At 47.4% G+C, this 20,162-nt stretch overlaps 1 protein-coding gene across 1 annotated transcript in view; it reads left to right on the forward strand.

Annotated features, from left to right (window-relative positions):
• LOC311134359 (cAMP and cAMP-inhibited cGMP 3',5'-cyclic phosphodiesterase 10A-like) overlaps positions 1-20,162 on the forward strand; it is a gene marked incomplete at its 3' end in the record, with an annotated part of 68,524 nt that overhangs the window by 30,144 nt on the left and 18,218 nt on the right. Inside the window, exon 2 of the mRNA XM_084168009.1 lies at positions 6,765-6,899. Within this exon, the coding sequence (XP_084024135.1) occupies positions 6,765-6,899 (135 nt within the window). The remainder of the gene's footprint in view (positions 1-6,764; positions 6,900-20,162) is intronic.

The following is a 20,162-nucleotide window of genomic DNA, read 5'->3' on the forward strand; positions in this document are numbered from 1 at the left end:
ACTGGTGACCAGCCTTCTCTGTGTTTTGGACACTGGTGACCAGCCTTCTCTGTGTTTTGGACACTGGTGACCAGCCATCGCTGTGTTTTGGACACTGGTGACCAGCCTTCGCTGTGTTTTGGACACTGGTGACCAGCCTTCGCTGTGTTTTGGACACTGGTGACCAGCCATCGCTAAAGCTAAGCCCTCATCAAGTCACATTATGCTGGCTTGCAAAGTAATGTCCAATTCCTATTGAAATCCAGTCAGAGAAGATTCCCAAAATCTACATTCAGAATGACTGCCAGAGTAAAATAAATAAATATTGAATGACTACCTGAACCATCTAAACTAAAACAACCATCTAAGTAACGGGTGCAGTATGTCCACTATACAGATTTTGATTAGTTTAGAAAAATAGAAATAGAGCATGCTGGGAAATATGATAATGATGGGCGTGGTTTTGATTACATGGAAGTCAACTTCACTTGGGGATTTGAACTCACAACCTTGAATTTCCTGCTACGCCACTGGATCTGTGATTTAGGTTGTTAAAAGACTAGAACCAATAGACATTCTGTCATCTGTCCCTATGGGGGGGGAGACTTCTGGGTTCCATGTAGAACCCTTTGATATTTCCCCTGTAGGTCAGAGGTCACCAACCGGTCGATCGCGTTCGTAGTCCATCACCAAACATTCCTGTAAAAAAAAAAAATACGATAAAGCCTTGCGTTATATATTTTATTTTAGCGCTGTTGGCGGTAGGTGCACTTGATTCAGCAGCCCTGGCGCTGTTGGCGGTAGGTGCACTTGATTCAGCAGCCCTGGCGCTGTTGGCGGTAGGTGCACTTGATTCAGCAGCCCTGGCGCTGTTGGCGGTAGGTGCACTTGATTCAGCAGCCCTGGCGCCGGCAAGGCTGTATCTGAAGGTAGAACTCCAGCAGGCCCAGAGAGCAAATCAAGTGCACCTATAGGCCTACCGATGGCCAATCAGATAGCTCAGATCAACGCGTCTGCACAGTTTCCTCGAGCCATAGATTTGTAAAAAGAAACCTTGAGCGCACAGCAAAGTTGATACCGGGAGATTTCAAAACTTTTAAAACCATGACAAGAGAGAGACTCAATGAATACAGCGAAGAGCTGCTGTTTTTATAAGTAAGTCAATGTTTGAGTTGGTTGTTCAGCACTGTCAACACTTTAACACCTTTTAGAAGCCATGCGTGTTCTCCCTACTTCCACCCACGCTACAACAGCTGCAATGAATGAGTATAGCATAGCAAAGTGTTCCAATAAGACTGCATTGTTGTTATTATTAGCGGCTTGTGTCTTTTTTAAATATCAAGGACTATTTCACTTTCTCTGGTCATAGGAGTGACAACGTGAATTGGTGCATGAGGAAGAAATAACGCAGTGCGACTTGAGTTTCGCCATCAGCTGGAAGACTTTTCTCAGTGGAGGGACGGTGCTCCCTCCCTCCCTCCCTCCCTCCCTCCCTCCCTCCCTCCCTTCCTCCCTCCCTCCCATCAGACTGACCATCAGATGCAGGCCATCAGTCCAGTAAAATAAAATAAAATATTATGCTCACTTAGCTGTGCCTCACAAGTAATACAACAAATGATCTATTACCAGTGTGATCATATACCAAAAACGTTGAACATTGACAGGGCAAATCGAGCAAAGCCAATGTGCAGTGATAATGTATTGGGCCTATAGCCTACTGCACTAACCTCAATGCTACAGAACTGTTTTTAAATGGTTAATGTTGCATAGGCTTATGTTTTTTAAGTCATGTTTAAAAAAAATCTTGACTTGCTTTTGGAGTTCCATTTAGAACCCTCTCATGAAGAACCCTCTAGTTCCAGGTAGAACCAATGACAGCTTCTACTGTTATACATTATAGGATTCTTCAGATGTGCTTATGGCAGAATTACCTGTAATTTGACAGTAAGTTACAGGCTACTGAGTTGCAGGCAAAATACAGTATTTTTTACAGTTGAATTAAGGTGTTATTGTTGTAAAATGACTTGTTGTTGTCTACCTTACTTTCACTGCACTTTGAGATGTAGGTGGGGGCAATGTGCTGGCAGGGGTGCGTTAGCATATTTGGGGGAATGGTGTAAAATATGTTGTATTTGTGCCAACTGTTAGTGGAAGTGTTGTACCAGTTTAAGTGGTTTTATTGTTATGTTGATGACAGTTGAGCACCTAATTTGTCCACTGTCAGTTCCACATTCTTTGTAAGAGCTTGTGACAATCAAGAGTTGGACTGTGATGAAGTTGCTGTGCCTCTTCCAGTAACTTAATTGCAGTTGGTCACTAGGGAAGTTCATGTTTAATTTTCAGGAACTTACTGTCCGCTTGCTGCAAGTATTTAACTTAGTGTTGTCACGCTCACTAACATGATGGTGTGACTGGAAGATCAGTTTGTTGCCAACGGTGACGCTGGGCCCCGAGTGTGCTCACCACAAGTAATACTTAGTAGTTGTCAACAAATGTTATAAGCTTTCTTGTAAACAGAAAAGTTTAGTGAAAGTACAGTCAGCTACTGGTACAACACTTCCACTGATGGTTGGTGCAAATACACATATGTTAGACCACACCCCCAAATATGCTAATTAACCCCACAGGTACATTTCTAAGCACAGTGACGATAGTACCTTGTATTCAAAATATTGGGTAGAAAAATGTACCATTTTAGATTAGATTATCTGCACATCAGAATCACCTTTATTCGCCAAGTAAATTTACACATACCCAGAATGTTTCCTACTGTAAAGGTGATGCCACGCACCCTACCATGTACCCTAAAAGGAACAGACCACTACCATGTGAAGGTACCTTATGTACCCCAGGGAACAACGCTGTACCCTAACTATACCCTAATTTTCGAGAGTGTGTGGATATATATTCTTGGTAATGAAGATATACCTGGTGGCACTGCTGAAACATTAATGAATGCCCTTCCACCCAAAAGCTTGCAAGTTCAAATCCCCAAAAGCATTTATGCACACTTTACATCAAGTGTCCCTGAGCACTGCAATTTTTTTACATTGGGATAATCTGCTAAAAGTTGGCCAAAAACAAGTCAATAATTGTCAAAGTGCAGAAATGTTTTCTTGCTATTAAATCTATGACCAATCTCTGTCATGCCCACAGAGCTGGTGGCATAGCAGCAAATTCCGGTCATTGGCAATCAAGATGTTGTGAGTTCAAATCCCAAGTGATGTAAGTCTCAAGTAACCGGCATTATGTCCTTTTACAGCAACAACACCTTAATTCAGCTGTAGAAATGTATTAACTTGTTGTTGTTTAACATATTTTTACTGCAACCAGTGGGCCTGTAGTGTACCGTAAAATTACAGCAACTTTTTTACCAGTGTAGCATTTCATGGCAGCGTTAAGTGTGGAGATGGAGCAATTGAAGTTGAAGATTCCTGGTGTTCGTGACGCCCGACATTTGCTGCGCCGCAGACCTAGTGGGGAGCGTGGTGAAACAGAGGAGTCACTGTCAACCCTTTTTTACATTCTGAGTCAGAGTCACTATCAGACAAAGTCATGTTAGTATATATCAGTTATCCTGTTTACAGCTTTTGTGCCGAATCCACTGCGTTGTTTCAGGTGCAACATTGATGGTCTGACTTCAGAAGAGTTACAGGGTGTGTTTAGGGTTGGTGTCCCGTCCTCCCAGGCCGTTGGCATGGTGCAGGAGCAGATAGGGTCAAAGTAGTGGAATGGGGTAGTGGGTTTTTAATGAGCGTAGGTGGTGGTGTCTAGGGCTACATTTCACTTTCTTAGAGAAACAGGACTAATGAAGAGAATTTTATGTAGGTAGCCTGTGACTGGCCTCACACTCCAGTACAGTAGGTGGCGCTGTATGCACCTAAAAGTTGCATGTGATCCGCCAATCAAATTCCAAAGAAGAAAAATAAGAAGCGTTTCATGGCGTAAAAGGAAAACATGGTGGAGAGGGAAAGACTAGGACGGTTCTTCACCACCATCACAGCAGTAAAGAACCCTTCCTGGTCCAGCAGGGTCTGGTCAAGCTGGTCTGCAAAACCACACCCATCATTATCATATTTCCCAGCATGCTCTATTGCAGTTAGATTTTTAGAATTGCTACAAAAAAAGATAAATAACATACACTTATTGCACCTGTTACTGAAATGGTTGTTGTTCCAGGTTACATGGTTTAGGTAGTCTCATTCACTGATCGTCCTAATCCTGGTAGTCATTCTGATTTGCAGTTTGCGGGAGAATAAAAGTTCCAATTGTTGGATACCCCCACTCTGGTTCGATTCCAGTAGGAATCAGACTTCACTTTGCAAGCTAGCATAATGTGAGTTGATGCTGGTTTTGCGGGTGACCAGCATATGCTGGTGAATTTATGATCAGTATATGCTTTTCACCAGTGTCCAAAACACAGAGAAGGCTGGTCACCAGCGAAAACACAACGAAGGGTGGTCACCAGCGAAAACACAACAAAGCAGGTTACCAGCTAAAACACAACGAAGGGTGGTCACCAGCGAAAACACAACGAAGGGTGGTCACCAGCGAAAACACAACGAAGGGTGGTCACCAGCGAAAACACAACGAAGGGTGGTCACCAGCGAAAACACAACGAAGGGTGGTCACCAGCGAAAACACAACGAAGGGTGGTCACCAGCGAAAACACAACGAAGGCTGGTCACCAGCGAAAACACAACGAAGGGTGGTCACCAGCGAAAACACAACGAAGGGTGGTCACCAGCGAAAACACAACGAAGGCTGGTCACCAGCGAAAACACAAGGAAGGCTGGTCACCAGCCTATACTGGTCTATGCTGTTTTTTTCAGCAGGGAGATGTAATGAATGAAAGATGTGGCATATTATTATTATTATTATTATTATTGTCACGTTCGTTCAATGACGGGTCAGACCAAGGCGCAGCGTGATATACGTACATGTTTATTAAACCAAATAAACACAACGACAAAACAACAAACTAAACTTTCCCCCTTCTGATAACCAGGTGGCGAATCGCATCTCTGCATGTCTGGCAGACATATCAGTATGGATGACGGATCACCACCTCAAGCTGAACCCTGGCAAGACGGAGCTGCTCTTCCTCCCGGGGAAGGACTGCCCGTTCCATGATCTCGCCATCACGGTTGACAACTCCGCTGTGTCCTCCTCCCAGAGTGCGAAGAGCCTAGGCGTGACCCTGGACAACACCCTGTCGTTCTCCGCCAACATCAAGGCGGTGACCCGCTCCTGCAGGTTCATGCTCTACAACATTCGGAGAGTGCGACCCTGCCTTACACAGGAAGCGGCGCAGGTCCTGGTCCAGGCACTTGTCATCTCCCGTCTGGACTACTGCAACTCGCTGTTGGCTGGCCTCCCTGCCTGTGCCATTAAACCCCTACAACTCATCCAGAATGCCGCAGCCCGTCTGGTGTTCAACCTTCCCAAGTTCTCTCACGTCACCCCCCTCCTCCGCACACTCCACTGGCTTCCAGTTGAAGCTCGCATCCGCTACAAGACCATGGTGCTTGCCTATGGAGCAGTGAGGGGAACGGCACCTCTGTACCTTCAGGCTCTGATCAGTCCCTACACCCAAACGAGGGCATTGCGTTCATCCACCTCTGGCCTGCTGGCTCCCCTTCCTCTGCGGAAGCATAGCTCCCGCTCAGCCCAGTCAAAACTGTTCGCTGCTCTGGCACCCCAATGGTGGAACAAGCTCCCTCACGACGCCAGGACAGCGGAGTCACTCACCACCTTCCGGAGACATTTGAAACCCCACCTCTTCAAGGAATACCTGGGATAGGATAAAGTATTCCTTCTAACCCCCCCCCCCCCCCCAAATTGTAAAGTGGTTATCCCACTGGCTATAGGGTGAACGCACCAATTTGTGAGTCGCTCTGGCTAAGAGCGTCTGCTAAATGACGTTAATGTGCCCTTGAGCAAGGCACTTAACCCTAATTGCTCCTGTAAGTCGCTCTGGATAAGAGCGTCTGCTAAATGACTAAAATGTAAATGTAAATGTAAACGAAACGTGAAGTCCAAGGTAGAACACACAACATACCTTACAAGGAACAAGATCCCACAACTCAATAGTGCCAATAGGCTGCCTAAGTATGGTCCCCAATCAGAGACAACGAGCGACAGCTACCTCTGATTGGGAACCACACCTGCCAACATAGAAATAGACATACTAGAACACAACATAGAACATACACAACAAAGAATATACACACCCTGACTCAACATATAAGAGTCCCCTGAGTCAGGGTGTGACAATTATTATTATTATTATTATTATTATTATTATTATTATTATATAATGTATGAATGAATGAGGTAATGAAAGAAAGAGGGAATTAATAAATGAATGAAGTAATGAAAAAAGGAAATGAATAAATGAAATATATAATGAATGAAAGATGTAATGAATGAAAGAGGTCATGAATGAAAAAGGTAATGAATTAAATATGTAATGAATTAAAGAGGTAATGTATGAATTAATAATGTAATAAAAGAAAGAGGTAATGAATGAAAAAAAGGAAAATAATGAATGAAAGAGGTAATGAATGAAATAGGTAATGAATGAAAGAGGTTATGAATGAATGAATGAATGATGTAATAAATGAAAGAGGTTATGAATGAAAGAGGTAATGAATCTAAGATGTAATAAAGGAAAGAGGTAATGAATGAATGAATGAATGAATGAATGAAAGATGTAATAAATTAAAGAGGTTATGAATGAATGAAAGAGCTGATGTCCTTCTCTGTCCTGTGTTATTGTGTAGGTCTGACGGATGACAAAGTGAAGGCGTATCTTTCCCTTCATCCTCAGATGCTGGATGAGTTTGTGTCGGAGAGCGTGAGTTCAGAGACGCTGGACAGATGGCACAAGAGGAAGAGCTGTGGCATCCAGCCTGCAGGTAACACACACACACACACACACACACACCACTCACGATACCCTGTTACATAGGTCTCAATGGAGCACCAGCTAGTTGATAGAGGATTTGTGTAGTCCTTATGAAGACCGTAAAACTTCAATTAAACGCCAGGTCTCAAATAGCCACCTGTCCCTTTTAATAGCCGGGCAACGAGACACATTTCAGCAAATAAACGCCTGTTTCAAATAAACGCTGGGTCTAAATGAATTGTTTACGAGGTTACCATGAATTACCATGAATTGTTTACGAGGTTTTAATGTTTGATTTGTATAATTAAATAATTCAGTAATGACTTGATAAAATGATGGCAATCATCCATTTTTATCGGCAGTAAGAAACTGCTAGCCATTGGCTGTTAACAGCTGAGAACTGTTAGCTAACTGGCAAATACAATAACGGTCAACAACTTTGGGAGTACAGAAACCTATAAATTGGCCGATCGCCCTCTAGTGGCAAACGTAAGAACGGCCGAAAATGCACTGTCAAAGAGGAGAATAATTATTGTCAAGGAATTATTATATATATATATATATATATTTTTAAGAGGCATACTAAGACAAAATAAACGTGACACTAGGTTTCCATCCAATTTGCGACAGATTTTCAATGCGAATATTCTAAAATCTGCATAAAACAATATCCACATTTTCCCACCAGAGAGGTGTTTCCATCAAACATACTTTTGGTTACATTCCCATTTACCGAATAAAAAATACAAGTTAAATGGGTTTTTAAATGGCATTTTCAACTCTACTGATGGTTTTGTCACTAAAACTGTTAAATAGCAAATGTGCCCACTCTGGTCTTGGCACGGGCGTTCCAGCCAACAGCTGGCAGATACAGTGTGGTAGACTATCTACATTATCAGATTATTATGGATAAGAGCAATATTATTTGTATTTGTCAGACGGTAACCAAGAATCGATCATCATGTCACCAGAATAAGACCCTCGGTATTTATTGGAAAAGAGAAAAGCTCATCACCGTGCACATTCACCACCCTGTGAAGTTCATCATAACTTATTTAATCTGTAGCCTAATAAACTGCATGGTTTCCCATGTCGTAGTGGGAGGAGCACACAACATGCTGTATCATCGTGTGACTCCATGTCTCCACCGCCATTTCTCACATCATTATTTTTACTGGTTGTGGTCCTCTGTAGCTCAGCTGGTAGAGCACGGCGCTTGTAACGCCAAGGTAGTGGGTTCGATCCCCGGGACCACCCATACACAAAAATGTATGCACGCATGACTGTAAGTCGCTTTGGATAAAAGCATCTGCTAAATGGCATATTATTATTTACTGTAGATCCCACCATGTCGTTTCTGTCTTCATGCGTCAGGTAATTAATCTGCATGAAATGGTTGTATGGAAACGTGGTTACTGCTGGAAGTGAATGCTGGAATTAAACAATACGGCGGCTGGCTTAGTGGTTAAGAGCGTTGTGCCAGTAACCGAAAGGTCGCTGGTTCTAATCCCCGAGCCGACTAGGTGAAAAATCTGTCGATGTGCCCTTGAGCAAGGCACTTAAACCTAATTGCTCCTGTAAATCACTCTGGATTAGAGCGTCTGCTAAATGACTAATTATTATTATTATTATTATTTTACTATTCAAATGAGCAAAAGCTGTGTGCGAATAAGGAAATAGAAGCCTGGCTCAAATAGAAGCCTGTCTCTATTCAGTGCCTGTTGTGTTAATTGATTTAAGCAAATAAAGGCCCGAGCTATTTGAAGTTTTATGGTATGAAGCCTTTATAAGAGAAGCAGTAGCAGCAGGCCTGCATGTTAACAACGTCTATGTAGTGCCTATGGAGACTTTATGAATGACCTATAAGAGCAAAAGCAGCAGGCCAGTTAAACACCACTCACCATCTCCCATGGTGCACCAGCTCGCCACGGTTGTTTATAAGTGATTTGTGAAGCGTTTATGCAGTGCTGTATGAATGAACTTTGAACTTTAAAGCCTTTATAAGAACAGTAGCAGGTCTCCAGGCAACGAAGACCTTTCCTATTTTACGCTCACCATCACCATCACCATCACCATCACCATCACCATCACCATCACCATCTCAATGGAGCGGTAGCTAGCAGCTAGCCATGGTTAGCGTTGGTTAACCTCATTGCGTACAGAGCCTGTTGAGGCGAGAGGGAGAGAAAGTTATAGAACGAAAGATGAAGAGAGAAAGGTAATATCTAATATCCCGTTTAGCAGACGCTTTTATCCAGAGAGACTTACAGTCATGTGTTCATACATACAGATAGAGAGTGATAGACAGAATGAATAAAAAGAGGGAGAGGGAAGGAAATGGGTGTCTCTATGGCCAAGGGTGTGGCTGTGAGGTTGGGGATGGTTAGGAGGGATGGTTAGGAGAGATGGTTAGGAGGAGAGATGGTTAGGAGGAGAGATGGTTAGGAGAGATGGTTAGGAGAGATGGTAGAGGTGAGATTTGTATTTTTTTTTAGCCTTTTTCAGTTTTTCTGCATGAGGGCTACAGACTGTGGCCAGCAAGTCAGTCAGCCAGCCAGCCAGTCAGCCAGTCAGCCAGTCAGCCAGCCAGCCAGTCAGCCAGTCAGTCAGCCAGCCAGTCAGTCAGCCAGTCAGTCAGCCAACCAGTCAGCCAGCCAGCCAACCAGTCAGTCAGTCAGCCAACCAGTCAGCCAGCCAGCCAACCAGTCAGTCAGTCAGCCAGTCAGCCAGTCAGCCAGCCAGCCAGTCAGCCAGTCAGTCAGCCAGCCAGTCAGTCAGCCAGTCAGTCAGCCAACCAGTCAGCCAGCCAGCCAACCAGTCAGCCAGTCAGCCAACCAGTCAGCCAGCCAGCCAACCAGTCAGTCAGCCAGTCAGCCAGTCAGCCAGCCAGCCAACCAGTCAGTCAGCCAGTCAGCCAGTCAGCCAACCAGTCAGCCAGCCAGCCAACCAGCCAGTCAGCCAGTCAGCCAGTCAGCCAACCAGTCAGCCAGCCAGCCAACCAGTCAGCCAGTCAGTCAGTCAGTCAGGAAGGGTAGGGTATTATTATAATTTTTAAAAACATTTTAGTCATTTAGCAGACGCGCTTATCCAAGTTAAACATTTTATTGGTCGTATGTACAGGATATGCATGGGATACACTGAGTGTACAAAATTAAGAACACCTGCTCTTTCCGTGACATAGACTGACCAGGTGAAAGCTATGATCTCTTATTGATGTCTATTAAATCCACTTCAATCAGTGTAGATGAAGGGGAGGAAACAAGTTAAAGAAGGATTTTTAAGCCTTGAGACAATTGAGACATGGATTTTGTATGTGTGCCATTCAGAGGGTGAATGGGCAAGACAAAACATTTAAGTGCCTTTGAACGGGGTATGGTAGTAGGTGCCAGGCGCACCGGTTTGTGTCAAGAACTGCAACGCTGCTGGGTTTTTCACGCTCAACAGTTTCCCGTGTGTATCAAGAATGGTCCACCACCCAAAGGACATCCAGCCAACTTGACACAACTGTGGGAAGCATTGGAGTCAACATGGGCCAGCATCCCTGTGGAACGCTTTCGACACCTTGTAGAGTCCATGCCCCCGACGAATTGAGGCTGTTCTGAGGGCAAAACGGAGGGGTGCAACTCAATATTAGGAAGGTGTTTTTAATGTTTTGTACACTCAGTGTACATCATCCAACAAAATGCTTACTTGCAGGTTCCTTCTCGACAATGCAAGAACAATAAGAACTAATACAAGAGAAGAATACCAACATAAAGTAAATGTCTCCGTAGAATAGAAGAAACATTTTAGCATTAGTATAATACAGGAAGGCACAATTTATAGAACAATATGTACACGTGTTTTTGGGGAAGGGGGGATGGGGGTCAGTATATAAACTGAGCAGTATAATAAGAGTCTGGTAGCAGCAGTTGTGATGTGTGCTAAGGTGCGGAGAATCATAGCAGGTGGTCAGTCCAGTTCAAGTGTTCAGTAGTCTGATGGCTTGTAGATAGAAACTGTCTCTGAGCCTGTTGGTATCAGAACTCATGCTCCAATGCCGTCTGCATGACGGTAAGGAAGAGAACAGCTGCAGGTCTTCCTCAGGCACCGTTTCGACTAGTCCAGGATGGGTGGAAGCAAGGTCCCAGTGATGTACTGGGTGGGTGGAAGCACGGTCCCAGTGATGTACTGGGTGGGTGGAAGCAAGGTCCCAGTGATGTACTGGGTGGGTGGAAGCAAGGTCCCAGTGATGTACTGGGTGGGTGGAAGCAAGGTCCCAGTGATGTACTGGGTGGGTGGAAGCAAGGTCCCAGTGATGTACTGGGTGGGTGGAAGCAAGGTCCCAGTGATGTACTGGGTGGGTGGAAGCAAGGTCCCAGTGATGTACTGGGTGGGTGGAAGCAAGGTCCCAGTGATGTACTGGGTGGGTGGAAGCAAGGTCCCAGTGATGTACTGGGCTTTCTTCACCACTCGCTGGAGGGCCTTGCCGTCGTGGATGACGCAATTCCTGTACCTGGCCATGATGCAACCGGTCAGGACGTTCTCGAAGTAGAGACGCTGTTGCGCCATCTTGGTGGTGTTGTTGGTCCATGTCAGGTACTCGGTGATGTGGACGCCGAGGAACTTAAAACTGCTGACTCTCTCTACTGCAGTCCCGTTGATATGGATCGGGGCATGTTCCCTCCTCTGCTTCCTGAAGCCAACCATCAGCTCCTTTGTTTTGCTGATGTTGAGAGAGAGGTTGTTGTCATGGCACCGCAATACCAGTTCACTTACCTCCTCCCTATAGGCTGACTCGTTGTTGTTGGTTATCAGGCCTTCAACCGTGGTGTCGTCAGCAAACTTGGTGGTGGAGTTGGTGTTGCGCAAAGCCACGCAGTCGTTGGTGAACAGGGAGTACAGCAGAGGACTGAGGACACACCCCTGGGGGGCCCCTGTGTTAAGAGTAAGTGTGGAGGAGGTGTTGTTGCCAATCCTCACAGCCTGTGGTCTGCCTGTCAGGAAGTCCAGGATCCATTTGCAGAGGGTGGTGTCCAGACCCAGGGCTCTGAACTTGGTGTCGCGCTTGGAGGGAACAATAGTTGAATGCTGAACTGTAGTCAATGAACAGCATTCTCACATACGTGTTCCTCTTGTCCAGTTGTGTTACGGCCGTGTGAATAGTGATGGAAATTGAATCTTCCGTGGATCTGTTGGAGCAGTAGGCAGATTGGAGTGGGTCCAGTGGGCCTGGCATGCTGGCCTTGATGTGGGCCATGACCAGCCTCTCAAAGCACTTCATGATGACAGAGGTGAGCGCGACGGGGTGAATGTCCTCTCTCTCTCTCTCTCGCTCTCTCGCTCTCTCTCTCTCTCTCCCTCTCTGTCTTCCTCTCTCTCCCTCTCTTTCTCTCTCTCTCTCTCTCTCTCTCTCTCTCTCTCTCTCCCTCTCCCTCTCCCTCTCCCTCTCCCTCTCTCTCTCTCTCTCTCTCTCTCTCTCTCTCTCCCTCTCTCTCTCTCTCTCGCTCTATCTCTGTCTTCCTCTCTCTCTCTCTCTCGCTCTCTCTCTCTCGCTCTCTCTCTCCCTCTCTGTCTCTCTCGCTCTCTCTCTCCCTCTCTGTCTTCCTCTCTCTCACTCTCTCTGTCTTCCTCTCTCTCTCTCTTCCTCTCTCACTCTCTCTCTCTCTCTCTCTCTCTCTCTCTCTCTCTCTCTCTCTCTCTCTCTCTCTCTGTCTCTCTCTCTCTCTCTCTCTCTGTCTCTGTCTTTCTCTCTCTCAACATGGACTCCGGAGCTCTGGGTTTTCACAATAAACACAAAACCGCATTAATTAATTATACAGCTGGGGAATGGGGGTTCAGGGGAGGGGAACAGATTGTCTCTGGGACGATGGCGGTCTCCGATACCCGTTCCTGCAGTCACATGACTTAGCGGCCTCATGGATGGAATGTTATTAATAAATAAAAAAACAGGCTGAAAATCCGGTGTTTCTATGTCAAATGGTTTTGTTAGATTCAGTCTTCTGTGATGTATTTAAAGTGTAATATCGGGATGCAAAACTCAAAATTGAAAACATTTCAACTCTATATCTGACATGGTACAGGTGTCTTCTTTTTTAAAAGCCCATAACCATGTGTGTGAGATGTATACTTTTGTTTCAAAGTGGATTTGTTTAAGACTATCAAGAAACACTCTGTGTGACCCTGATTTAGCCCACTGCTAGTAAAAGGTTAAAGCAGGTGGGAACTACAGCCTGGGACAGGGGCAGGTTGAAGATGTCAGAGAAGACGCCCGCCACTCTGAGGACGCGGCCAGGGACGCCATCTGGGCCGGCGGCTTTGTGAGTATTCACTCTTTTGAACGTTTTCCTCACGTCAGCCTCGGAGAGCAAAAACACCTGGTCGTCCGGAACAGCGAGACTCTTCCTGGATGGCTCGGTATTGTCTGCCTCGCAGTGAGCATAAAATGTGTTAAAGCTCATCTGGGAGGGAGGCTTCCGTGGCCACCGCGGCAGCTGGATTTGTCTTTGTAGTCTGTGATAGTCTGTAGTCCTTGCCACATGCGAAGTGAGCCTGAGTTGTCGGACATCAATTCAAGTTTGTGTCTTTTTGAGTCCCTAATGGATTTATGGAGCTCGTACCTGCTTGTCATGTGGCACCGAGGGTTCGTTCTGCTGACATTGAATGCTGCAGTACGGGCTCTCTCCGTTCACCCAGGGTTTTTGGTTGGGGTATGTGTGGATTGTTATTGTGGGTACAACATCATCTAATGAAGCCTGTGACTGACGATGTACACTATATATACAAAAGTATGTGAACACCCCTTCAAATTAGTGGATTCGGCTATTTCAGCCACACCCGTTGCTGACAAGTGTATAAAATTGAGCACACAGCCATGCAATCTCCATAGACAAACAGTGGCAGTAGAATGGCATTACTGAAGAGCTCAGTGACTTTCAACGTGGCACCGTCATAGGATGCCACCTTTCCAACAAGTCAGTTCATAAATGTTCTGCCCTGCTAGAGCTGCCCCTGTCAACTGTAAGTGCTGTTATTGTGACACAAGCTCACAGAATGGAACCGCCGAGTGCTGAATCGCGTAGCGCGTAAAAATCGTCTGTCCTCGGTTGTAACACTCACTACTGAGTTCCAAACTGCCTCTGGAAACAACGTCAGCACAAGAACTGTTCGTCGGGGAGCTTCATGAAATGGGTTTCCATGGCCGAGCACAAGCCTAAGATCGCCATGCGCAATGCCAAGTGGCGGCTGGAGTGGTGTAAAGCTCACCGCCATTGGACTCTGGAGCAGTGGAAACACGTTCTCTGGAGTGATGAATCACACTTCACCATCAGGCAGTCCGACGGACTAATCTGGGAATAATGGTCTGGGGCTGTTTTTCATGGTTCGGGCTAGTCCCCTTAGTTCCAGTGAAGGGAAAGCTTAACGCTACAGCATACAATGACATTCTAGACGATTCTGTTCTTCCAACTTTGTGGCAACAGTTTGGGGAAGGCCCTTTCCTGTTTCAGCATGACAATGCCCCCGTGCACAAAGCGAGGTCATTACAGAAATGGTTTGTCGAGATTGGTGTGGAAGAACATGACTGGCCTGCACAGAGCCCTGACCTCAACCCCATCGAAAACTTTTGGGATGAATTGGAACGCCGACTGCGAGTCTGATGTCGCCCAACATCAATGCCCGACCTCACTAATGCTCTTGTAGCTGAATGGAAGCAAGTCCCCGCAGCAGTGTTCCAACATCTAGTGGAAAGCCTTCCCAGAAGAGTGGAGGCTGTTATAGCAGCAAAGGGGGGACCAACTCCATATTAATACCTATGATTTTGGAATGAGATGTTCGACGTGCAGATTTACACATACTTTTGGTCATGTAGTGTATATTCCTCAATGTTGATGGATGAGACCTGGGTGGTCTCATTCCAATCAGTATTCTCAAAACAGTCCTGCAGCATTGAGTCTGCCTCCTCTGTCCAGCGCCTCACTATTTCCCTGTGTTGGTGGCTTCCTCTTGAGTTGCTGCTTGTAGGCGGGAAGTAGGAACAGATAGACGTGATCTGATTGGCTCAAGTAGGGGCGGGGGATGGCTTTGTACGCGTAACGGATGATTGTGTATACATTGTCAAGCACTGCAGATGCTCTTGTGAGACAGGATACATGTTGGTAACATTTTGGGAAGATTTGTTTTATACATGCTTCGTTAAAGTCACCCGTGACAATAAAGACTGCTTCCGGGTGAGAGGATTCTGGCTGGCTAATGATCTTTTACAGTTCGCTGAGTGCCGCCTTGGTGTTAGCTTGTGGCAGTATGTACACAGCTGTGATAGTAACATATGTGAATTCCCTCGGCATACAGTACAGTGGGGTTGGATTTTAGCATCAGAAAGTCCAGGTCGGGTGAACGGGAGCTCTCAATGTTTTCAACTTCTGTACACCAGGAATTGTCTATGCAGGAACATACCGCTCCTCCTGACTCTTACCAGAAGCCGCGGTTCGATCCATTTTGTATAAACCGTCTTGTTGAATAGCAGAGTTGAGTGTATTGTCCATAAGCCAAGTCTCAGTTAAAAACAAAGACACAGCATTCCCTGATGTCCCTCTGCGATTGAAGCCTTGCTCTGAGTTCACAGAGTTTATTTTCCAGCGATTGGACATTAGCCATCAGGATGCTAGGAAGAGGAGGCTGTGTAGCCCGTCTTTTCAGCCGAGCTTGGAGTTCCCCTTTCCTCCTTCTTCGTCGCCAGCGTTGCCGTAGGTGATCTCAGCCAGCGTTGCCGTAGGTGATCTCAGCCAGGAGCAACAGGTAGGCCCGCTGTGCTGGGAACAAAGGAGTGAATGTAGTATCCCAGATCTGGGAGGCTGAGAGATCAGTGTGTAGCTTCCCATTCATGATCCAGAAGTGTTTGTCGGTCATAGGAAATTACTGCACAAACATTCTCAGCAAACAAAGTGAGGAAGGACAGGGTGAGGTAGGGTAGGATAAGGTAGGTTAAGGCATGGCAGGGTAAGGTAGGGCAGGGTATGGTAGGTTAAGGCATGGCAGGGTGAGGTAGGGCAGGGTATGGTAGGTTAAGGCATGGCAGGGTGAGGTAGGGCAGGGTATGGTAGGTTAAGGCATGGCAGGGTGAGGTAGGGCAGGGTATGGTAGGTTAAGGCATGGCAGGGTAAGGTAGGGCAGGGTATGGTAGGTTAAGGCATGGCAGGGTGAGGTAGGGCAGGGTATGGTAGGTTAAGGCATGGCAGGGTGAGGTAGGGCAGGGTATGGTAGGTTAAGGCATGGCAGGGTGAGGTAGGGCAGGGTATGGTAGGTTAAGGCATGGCAGGATGAGGTAGAGTAGGGCAGGGTATGGTAGGTTAACATTTACGTCATTTAGCAGACGCTCTTATCCAGAGCGACTTACACATTTTTTTTTTTTGTGGGGGGGGGGGGGGGTAGAAGGATTACTTTATCCTATCCCAGGTATTCTTTAAAGAGGTGCGGTTTCAAATGTCTCCGGAAGGTGGTGAGTGACTCCGCTGTCCTGGCGTCGTGAGGGAGCTTGTTCCACCATTGGGGTGCCAGAGCAGCGAACAGTTTTGACTGGGCTGAGCGGGAACTATGCTTCCGCAGAGGAAGGGCAGCCAGCAGGCCAGAGGTGGATGAACGCAATGCCCTCGTTTGGGTGTAGGGACTGATCAGAGCCTGAAGGTACAGAGGTGCCGTTCCCCTCACTGCTCCATAGGCAAGCACCATGGTCTTGTAACGGATGCGAGCTTCAACTGGAAGCCAGTGGAGTGTGCGGAGGAGGGGGGTGACGTGAGAGAACTTGGGAAGGTTGAACACCAGACGGGCTGCGGCATTCTGGATGAGTTGTAGGGGTTTAATGGCACAGGCAGGGAGCCCAGCCAACAGCGAGTTGCAGTAATCCAGACGGGAGATGACAAGTGCCTGGATTAGGACCTGTGCCGCTTCCTGTGTAAGGCAGGGTCGTACTCTCCGAATGTTGTAGAGCATGAACCTGCAGGATCGGGTCACCGCCTTGATGTTAGCGAAGAACGACAGGGTGTTGTCCAGGGTCACGCCAAGGCTCTTCGCACTCTGGGAGGAGGACACAACGGAGTTGTCAACCGTGATGGCGAGATCATGGAACGGGCAGTCCTTCCCCGGGAGGAAGAGCAGCTCCGTCTTGCCAGGGTTCAGCTTGAGGTGGTGATCCGTCATCCATACTGATATGTCTGCCAGACATGCAGAGATGCGATTCGCCACCTGGTTATCAGAAGGGGGAAAGGAGAAGATTAGTTGTGTATCGTCAGCGTAGCAATGATAGGAGAGGCCATGTGAGGATATGACAGAGCCAAGTGACTTGGTGTATAGGGAGAAAAGGAGAGGGCCTAGAACTGAGCCCTGGGGGACACCAGTGGTGAGAGCACGTGGTGCGGAGACAGCTTCTCGCCACGCCACTTGGTAGGAGCGACCGGTCAGGTAGGACGCAATCCAGGAGTGAGCCGCGCCGGAGATGCCCAGCTCGGAGAGGGTGGAGAGGAGGATCTGATGGTTCACAGTATCAAAGGCAGCAGACAGGTCTAGAAGGACAAGAGCAGAGGAGCGAGAGTTAGCTTTAGCAGTGCGGAGAGCCTCCGTGACACAGAGAAGAGCAGTCTCAGTTGAATGACCAGTCCTGAAACCTGACTGGTTTGGATCAAGAAGGTCATTCTGAGAGCGATAGCAAGAGAGTTGGCTAAAGACGGCACGCTCAATAGTTTTGGAAAGAAAAGAAAGAAGGGATACTGGTCTGTAGTTGTTGACATCAGTGGGATCGAGTGTTGGTTTTTTGAGAAGGGGTGCAACTCTCGCTCTCTTGAAGACGGAAGGGACATAGCCAGCGGTCAAGGATGAGTTGATCAGCGAGGTGAGGTAGGGGAGAAGGTCACCGGAGATGGTCTGGAGAAGAGAGGAGGGGATGGGGTCAAGCGGGCAGGTTGTTGGGCGGCCTGCAGTCACTAGTCGCAAGATTTTATCTGGAGAAAGAAGTCAAAGCATAGGGTATGGCAGTGTGAGCAGGACCAGCAGTGTCATTAGACTTAACAAACGAGGATCGGATGTCGTCAACCTTCTTTTCAAAGTGGTTGACGAAGTCATCCACAGAGAGGGAGGAGGGGGGGGGGATTCAGCAGTGAGGAGAATGTGGCAAAGAGCTTCCTAGGGTTAGAGGCAGATGCTTGGAATTTAGAGTGGTAGAAAGTGGCCTTAGCAGCAGAAACAGATGAAGAAAATGTAGAGAGGAGGGAGTGAAAAGATGCCAGGTCGGCAGGGAGTTTAGTTTTCTTCCATTTCCGCTCAGCTGCCCGGAGCTCTGTTCTGTGAGCTCGCAATGAGTCATCAAGCCACGGAGCTGGAGGGGAGGACCGAGCCGGCCGGGAGGATAGGGGACACAGGGAGTCAAAGGATGCAGAAAGGGAGGAGAGGAGGGTTGAGGAGGCAGAATCAGGAGATTGGAGGGAGAAGGATTGAGCAGAGGGAAGAGATGATAGGATGGAAGAGGAGAGAGTAGTGGGAGAGAGAGAGCGAAGGTTGCGGCGGCGCGTTACCATCTGTGTAGGGGCAGAGTGAGTAGTGTTGGAGGAGAGCGAGAGAGAAAAGGATACAAAGTAGTGGTCGGAGACATGGAGGGGAGTTGCAGTGAGATTAGTAGAAGAGCAACATCTAGTAAAGATGAAGTCAAGCGTATTGCCTGCCTTGTGAGTAGGGGGGGACGGTGAGAGGGTGAGGTCAAAAGAGGAGAGGAGTGGAAAGAAGGAGGCAGAGAGAAATGAGTCAAATGTAGACGTAGGGAGGTTGAAATCCCCCAAAACTGTGAAGGGTGAGCCATCCTCAGGAAAGGAACTTGTCAAGCTCATTGATGAACTCTCCAAGGGAACCTGGAGGGCGATAGATGACAAGGATATTAAGCTTAAATGGGCTATTGACTGTGACAGCGTGGAATTCAAATGAGGAGATAGACAGATGGGTTAGGGGAAAAATTGAGAATGACCACTTGGGAGAGATGAGGATTCCTGTGCCACCACCCCTCTGACCAGATGCTCTCGGGGTATGCGAGAACACATGGTCAGACGAGGAGAGAGCAGTAGGAGTAGCAGTGTTTTCAGTGGTAATCCATGTTTCCGTCAGCGCCAGGAAGTCGAGGGACTGGAGGGTAGCATAGGCTGGGATGAAGTCAGCCTTGTTGGCAGCAGAACGGCAGTTCCAGAGGCTGCCTGAGACCTGGAACTCCAGGTGTGTGGTGCGTGCAGGGACCACCAGGTTAGAGAGGCAGCAGCCACGCGGTGTGAGGCGTTTGTGTAGCCTGTGCGGAGAGGAGAGAACAGGGATAGGCAGAGGCATAGTTGACAGGCTGTAGCAGATGGCTACAATAATGCAGAGGAGATCGGAATGAAATGAACTAAACATCTGGGAAAGGAGAGAGCAGGGCCTCCCTCACCAAAAAAATATAACTCTCCCAACTTCCACCTCAGAAACTATAATTGTTTCACTGAACCACCCGAATAAAACTCTCCCAACTTCCACTTTAGAAATTAGAATTGTTGTAAACTACAGCGGTTCAATGTTTCAAGGAATAGACTCAACTTACTTTATTCAGCTAGCTAACTATGACGCCATAGCTAACTAGCATGCTAGCATCCAATAACACGCAGTTTAGCACCAATACTTGGTTACAACAAACTACCAATAGTGTGTTAACACACTAAACAGATAATTCGTGTCCGTGTCAAAGCATGGCAGGGTGAGGTAGGGCAGGGTATGGTAGGTTAAGGCATGGCAGGGTGAGGTAGGGCAGGGTATGGTAGGTTAAGGCATGGCAGGGTGAGGTAGGGCAGGGTATGGTAGGTTAAGGCATGGCAGGGTGAGGTAGGGCAGGGTATGGTAGGTTAAGGCAGGGTGAGGTAGGGCAGGGTATGGTAGGGCATGGCAGGGTGAGGTAGGGCAGGGTATGGTAGGTTAAGGCATGGCAGGGTGAGGTAGGGCAGGGTATGGTAGGTTAAGGCATGGCAGGGTGAGGTAGGGCAGGGTATGGTAGGTTAAGGCAGGGTGAGGTAGGGCAGGGTATGGTAGGTTAAGGCAGGGTGAGGTAGGGCAGGGTATGGTAGGGCATGGCAGGGTGAGGTAGGGCAGGGTATGGTAGGTTAAGGCAGGGTGAGGTAGGGCAGGGTATGGTAGGTTAAGGCAGGGTGAGGTAGGGCAGGGTATGGTAGGGCATGGCAGGGTGAGGTAGGGCAGGGTATGGTAGGTTAAGGCAGGGTGAGGTAGGGCAGGGTATGGTAGG

This window comes from Coregonus lavaretus (genome assembly GCF_964263955.1).
Source record: "Coregonus lavaretus genome assembly, chromosome: 1".
NCBI lineage: Eukaryota > Metazoa > Chordata > Actinopteri > Salmoniformes > Salmonidae > Coregonus > Coregonus lavaretus.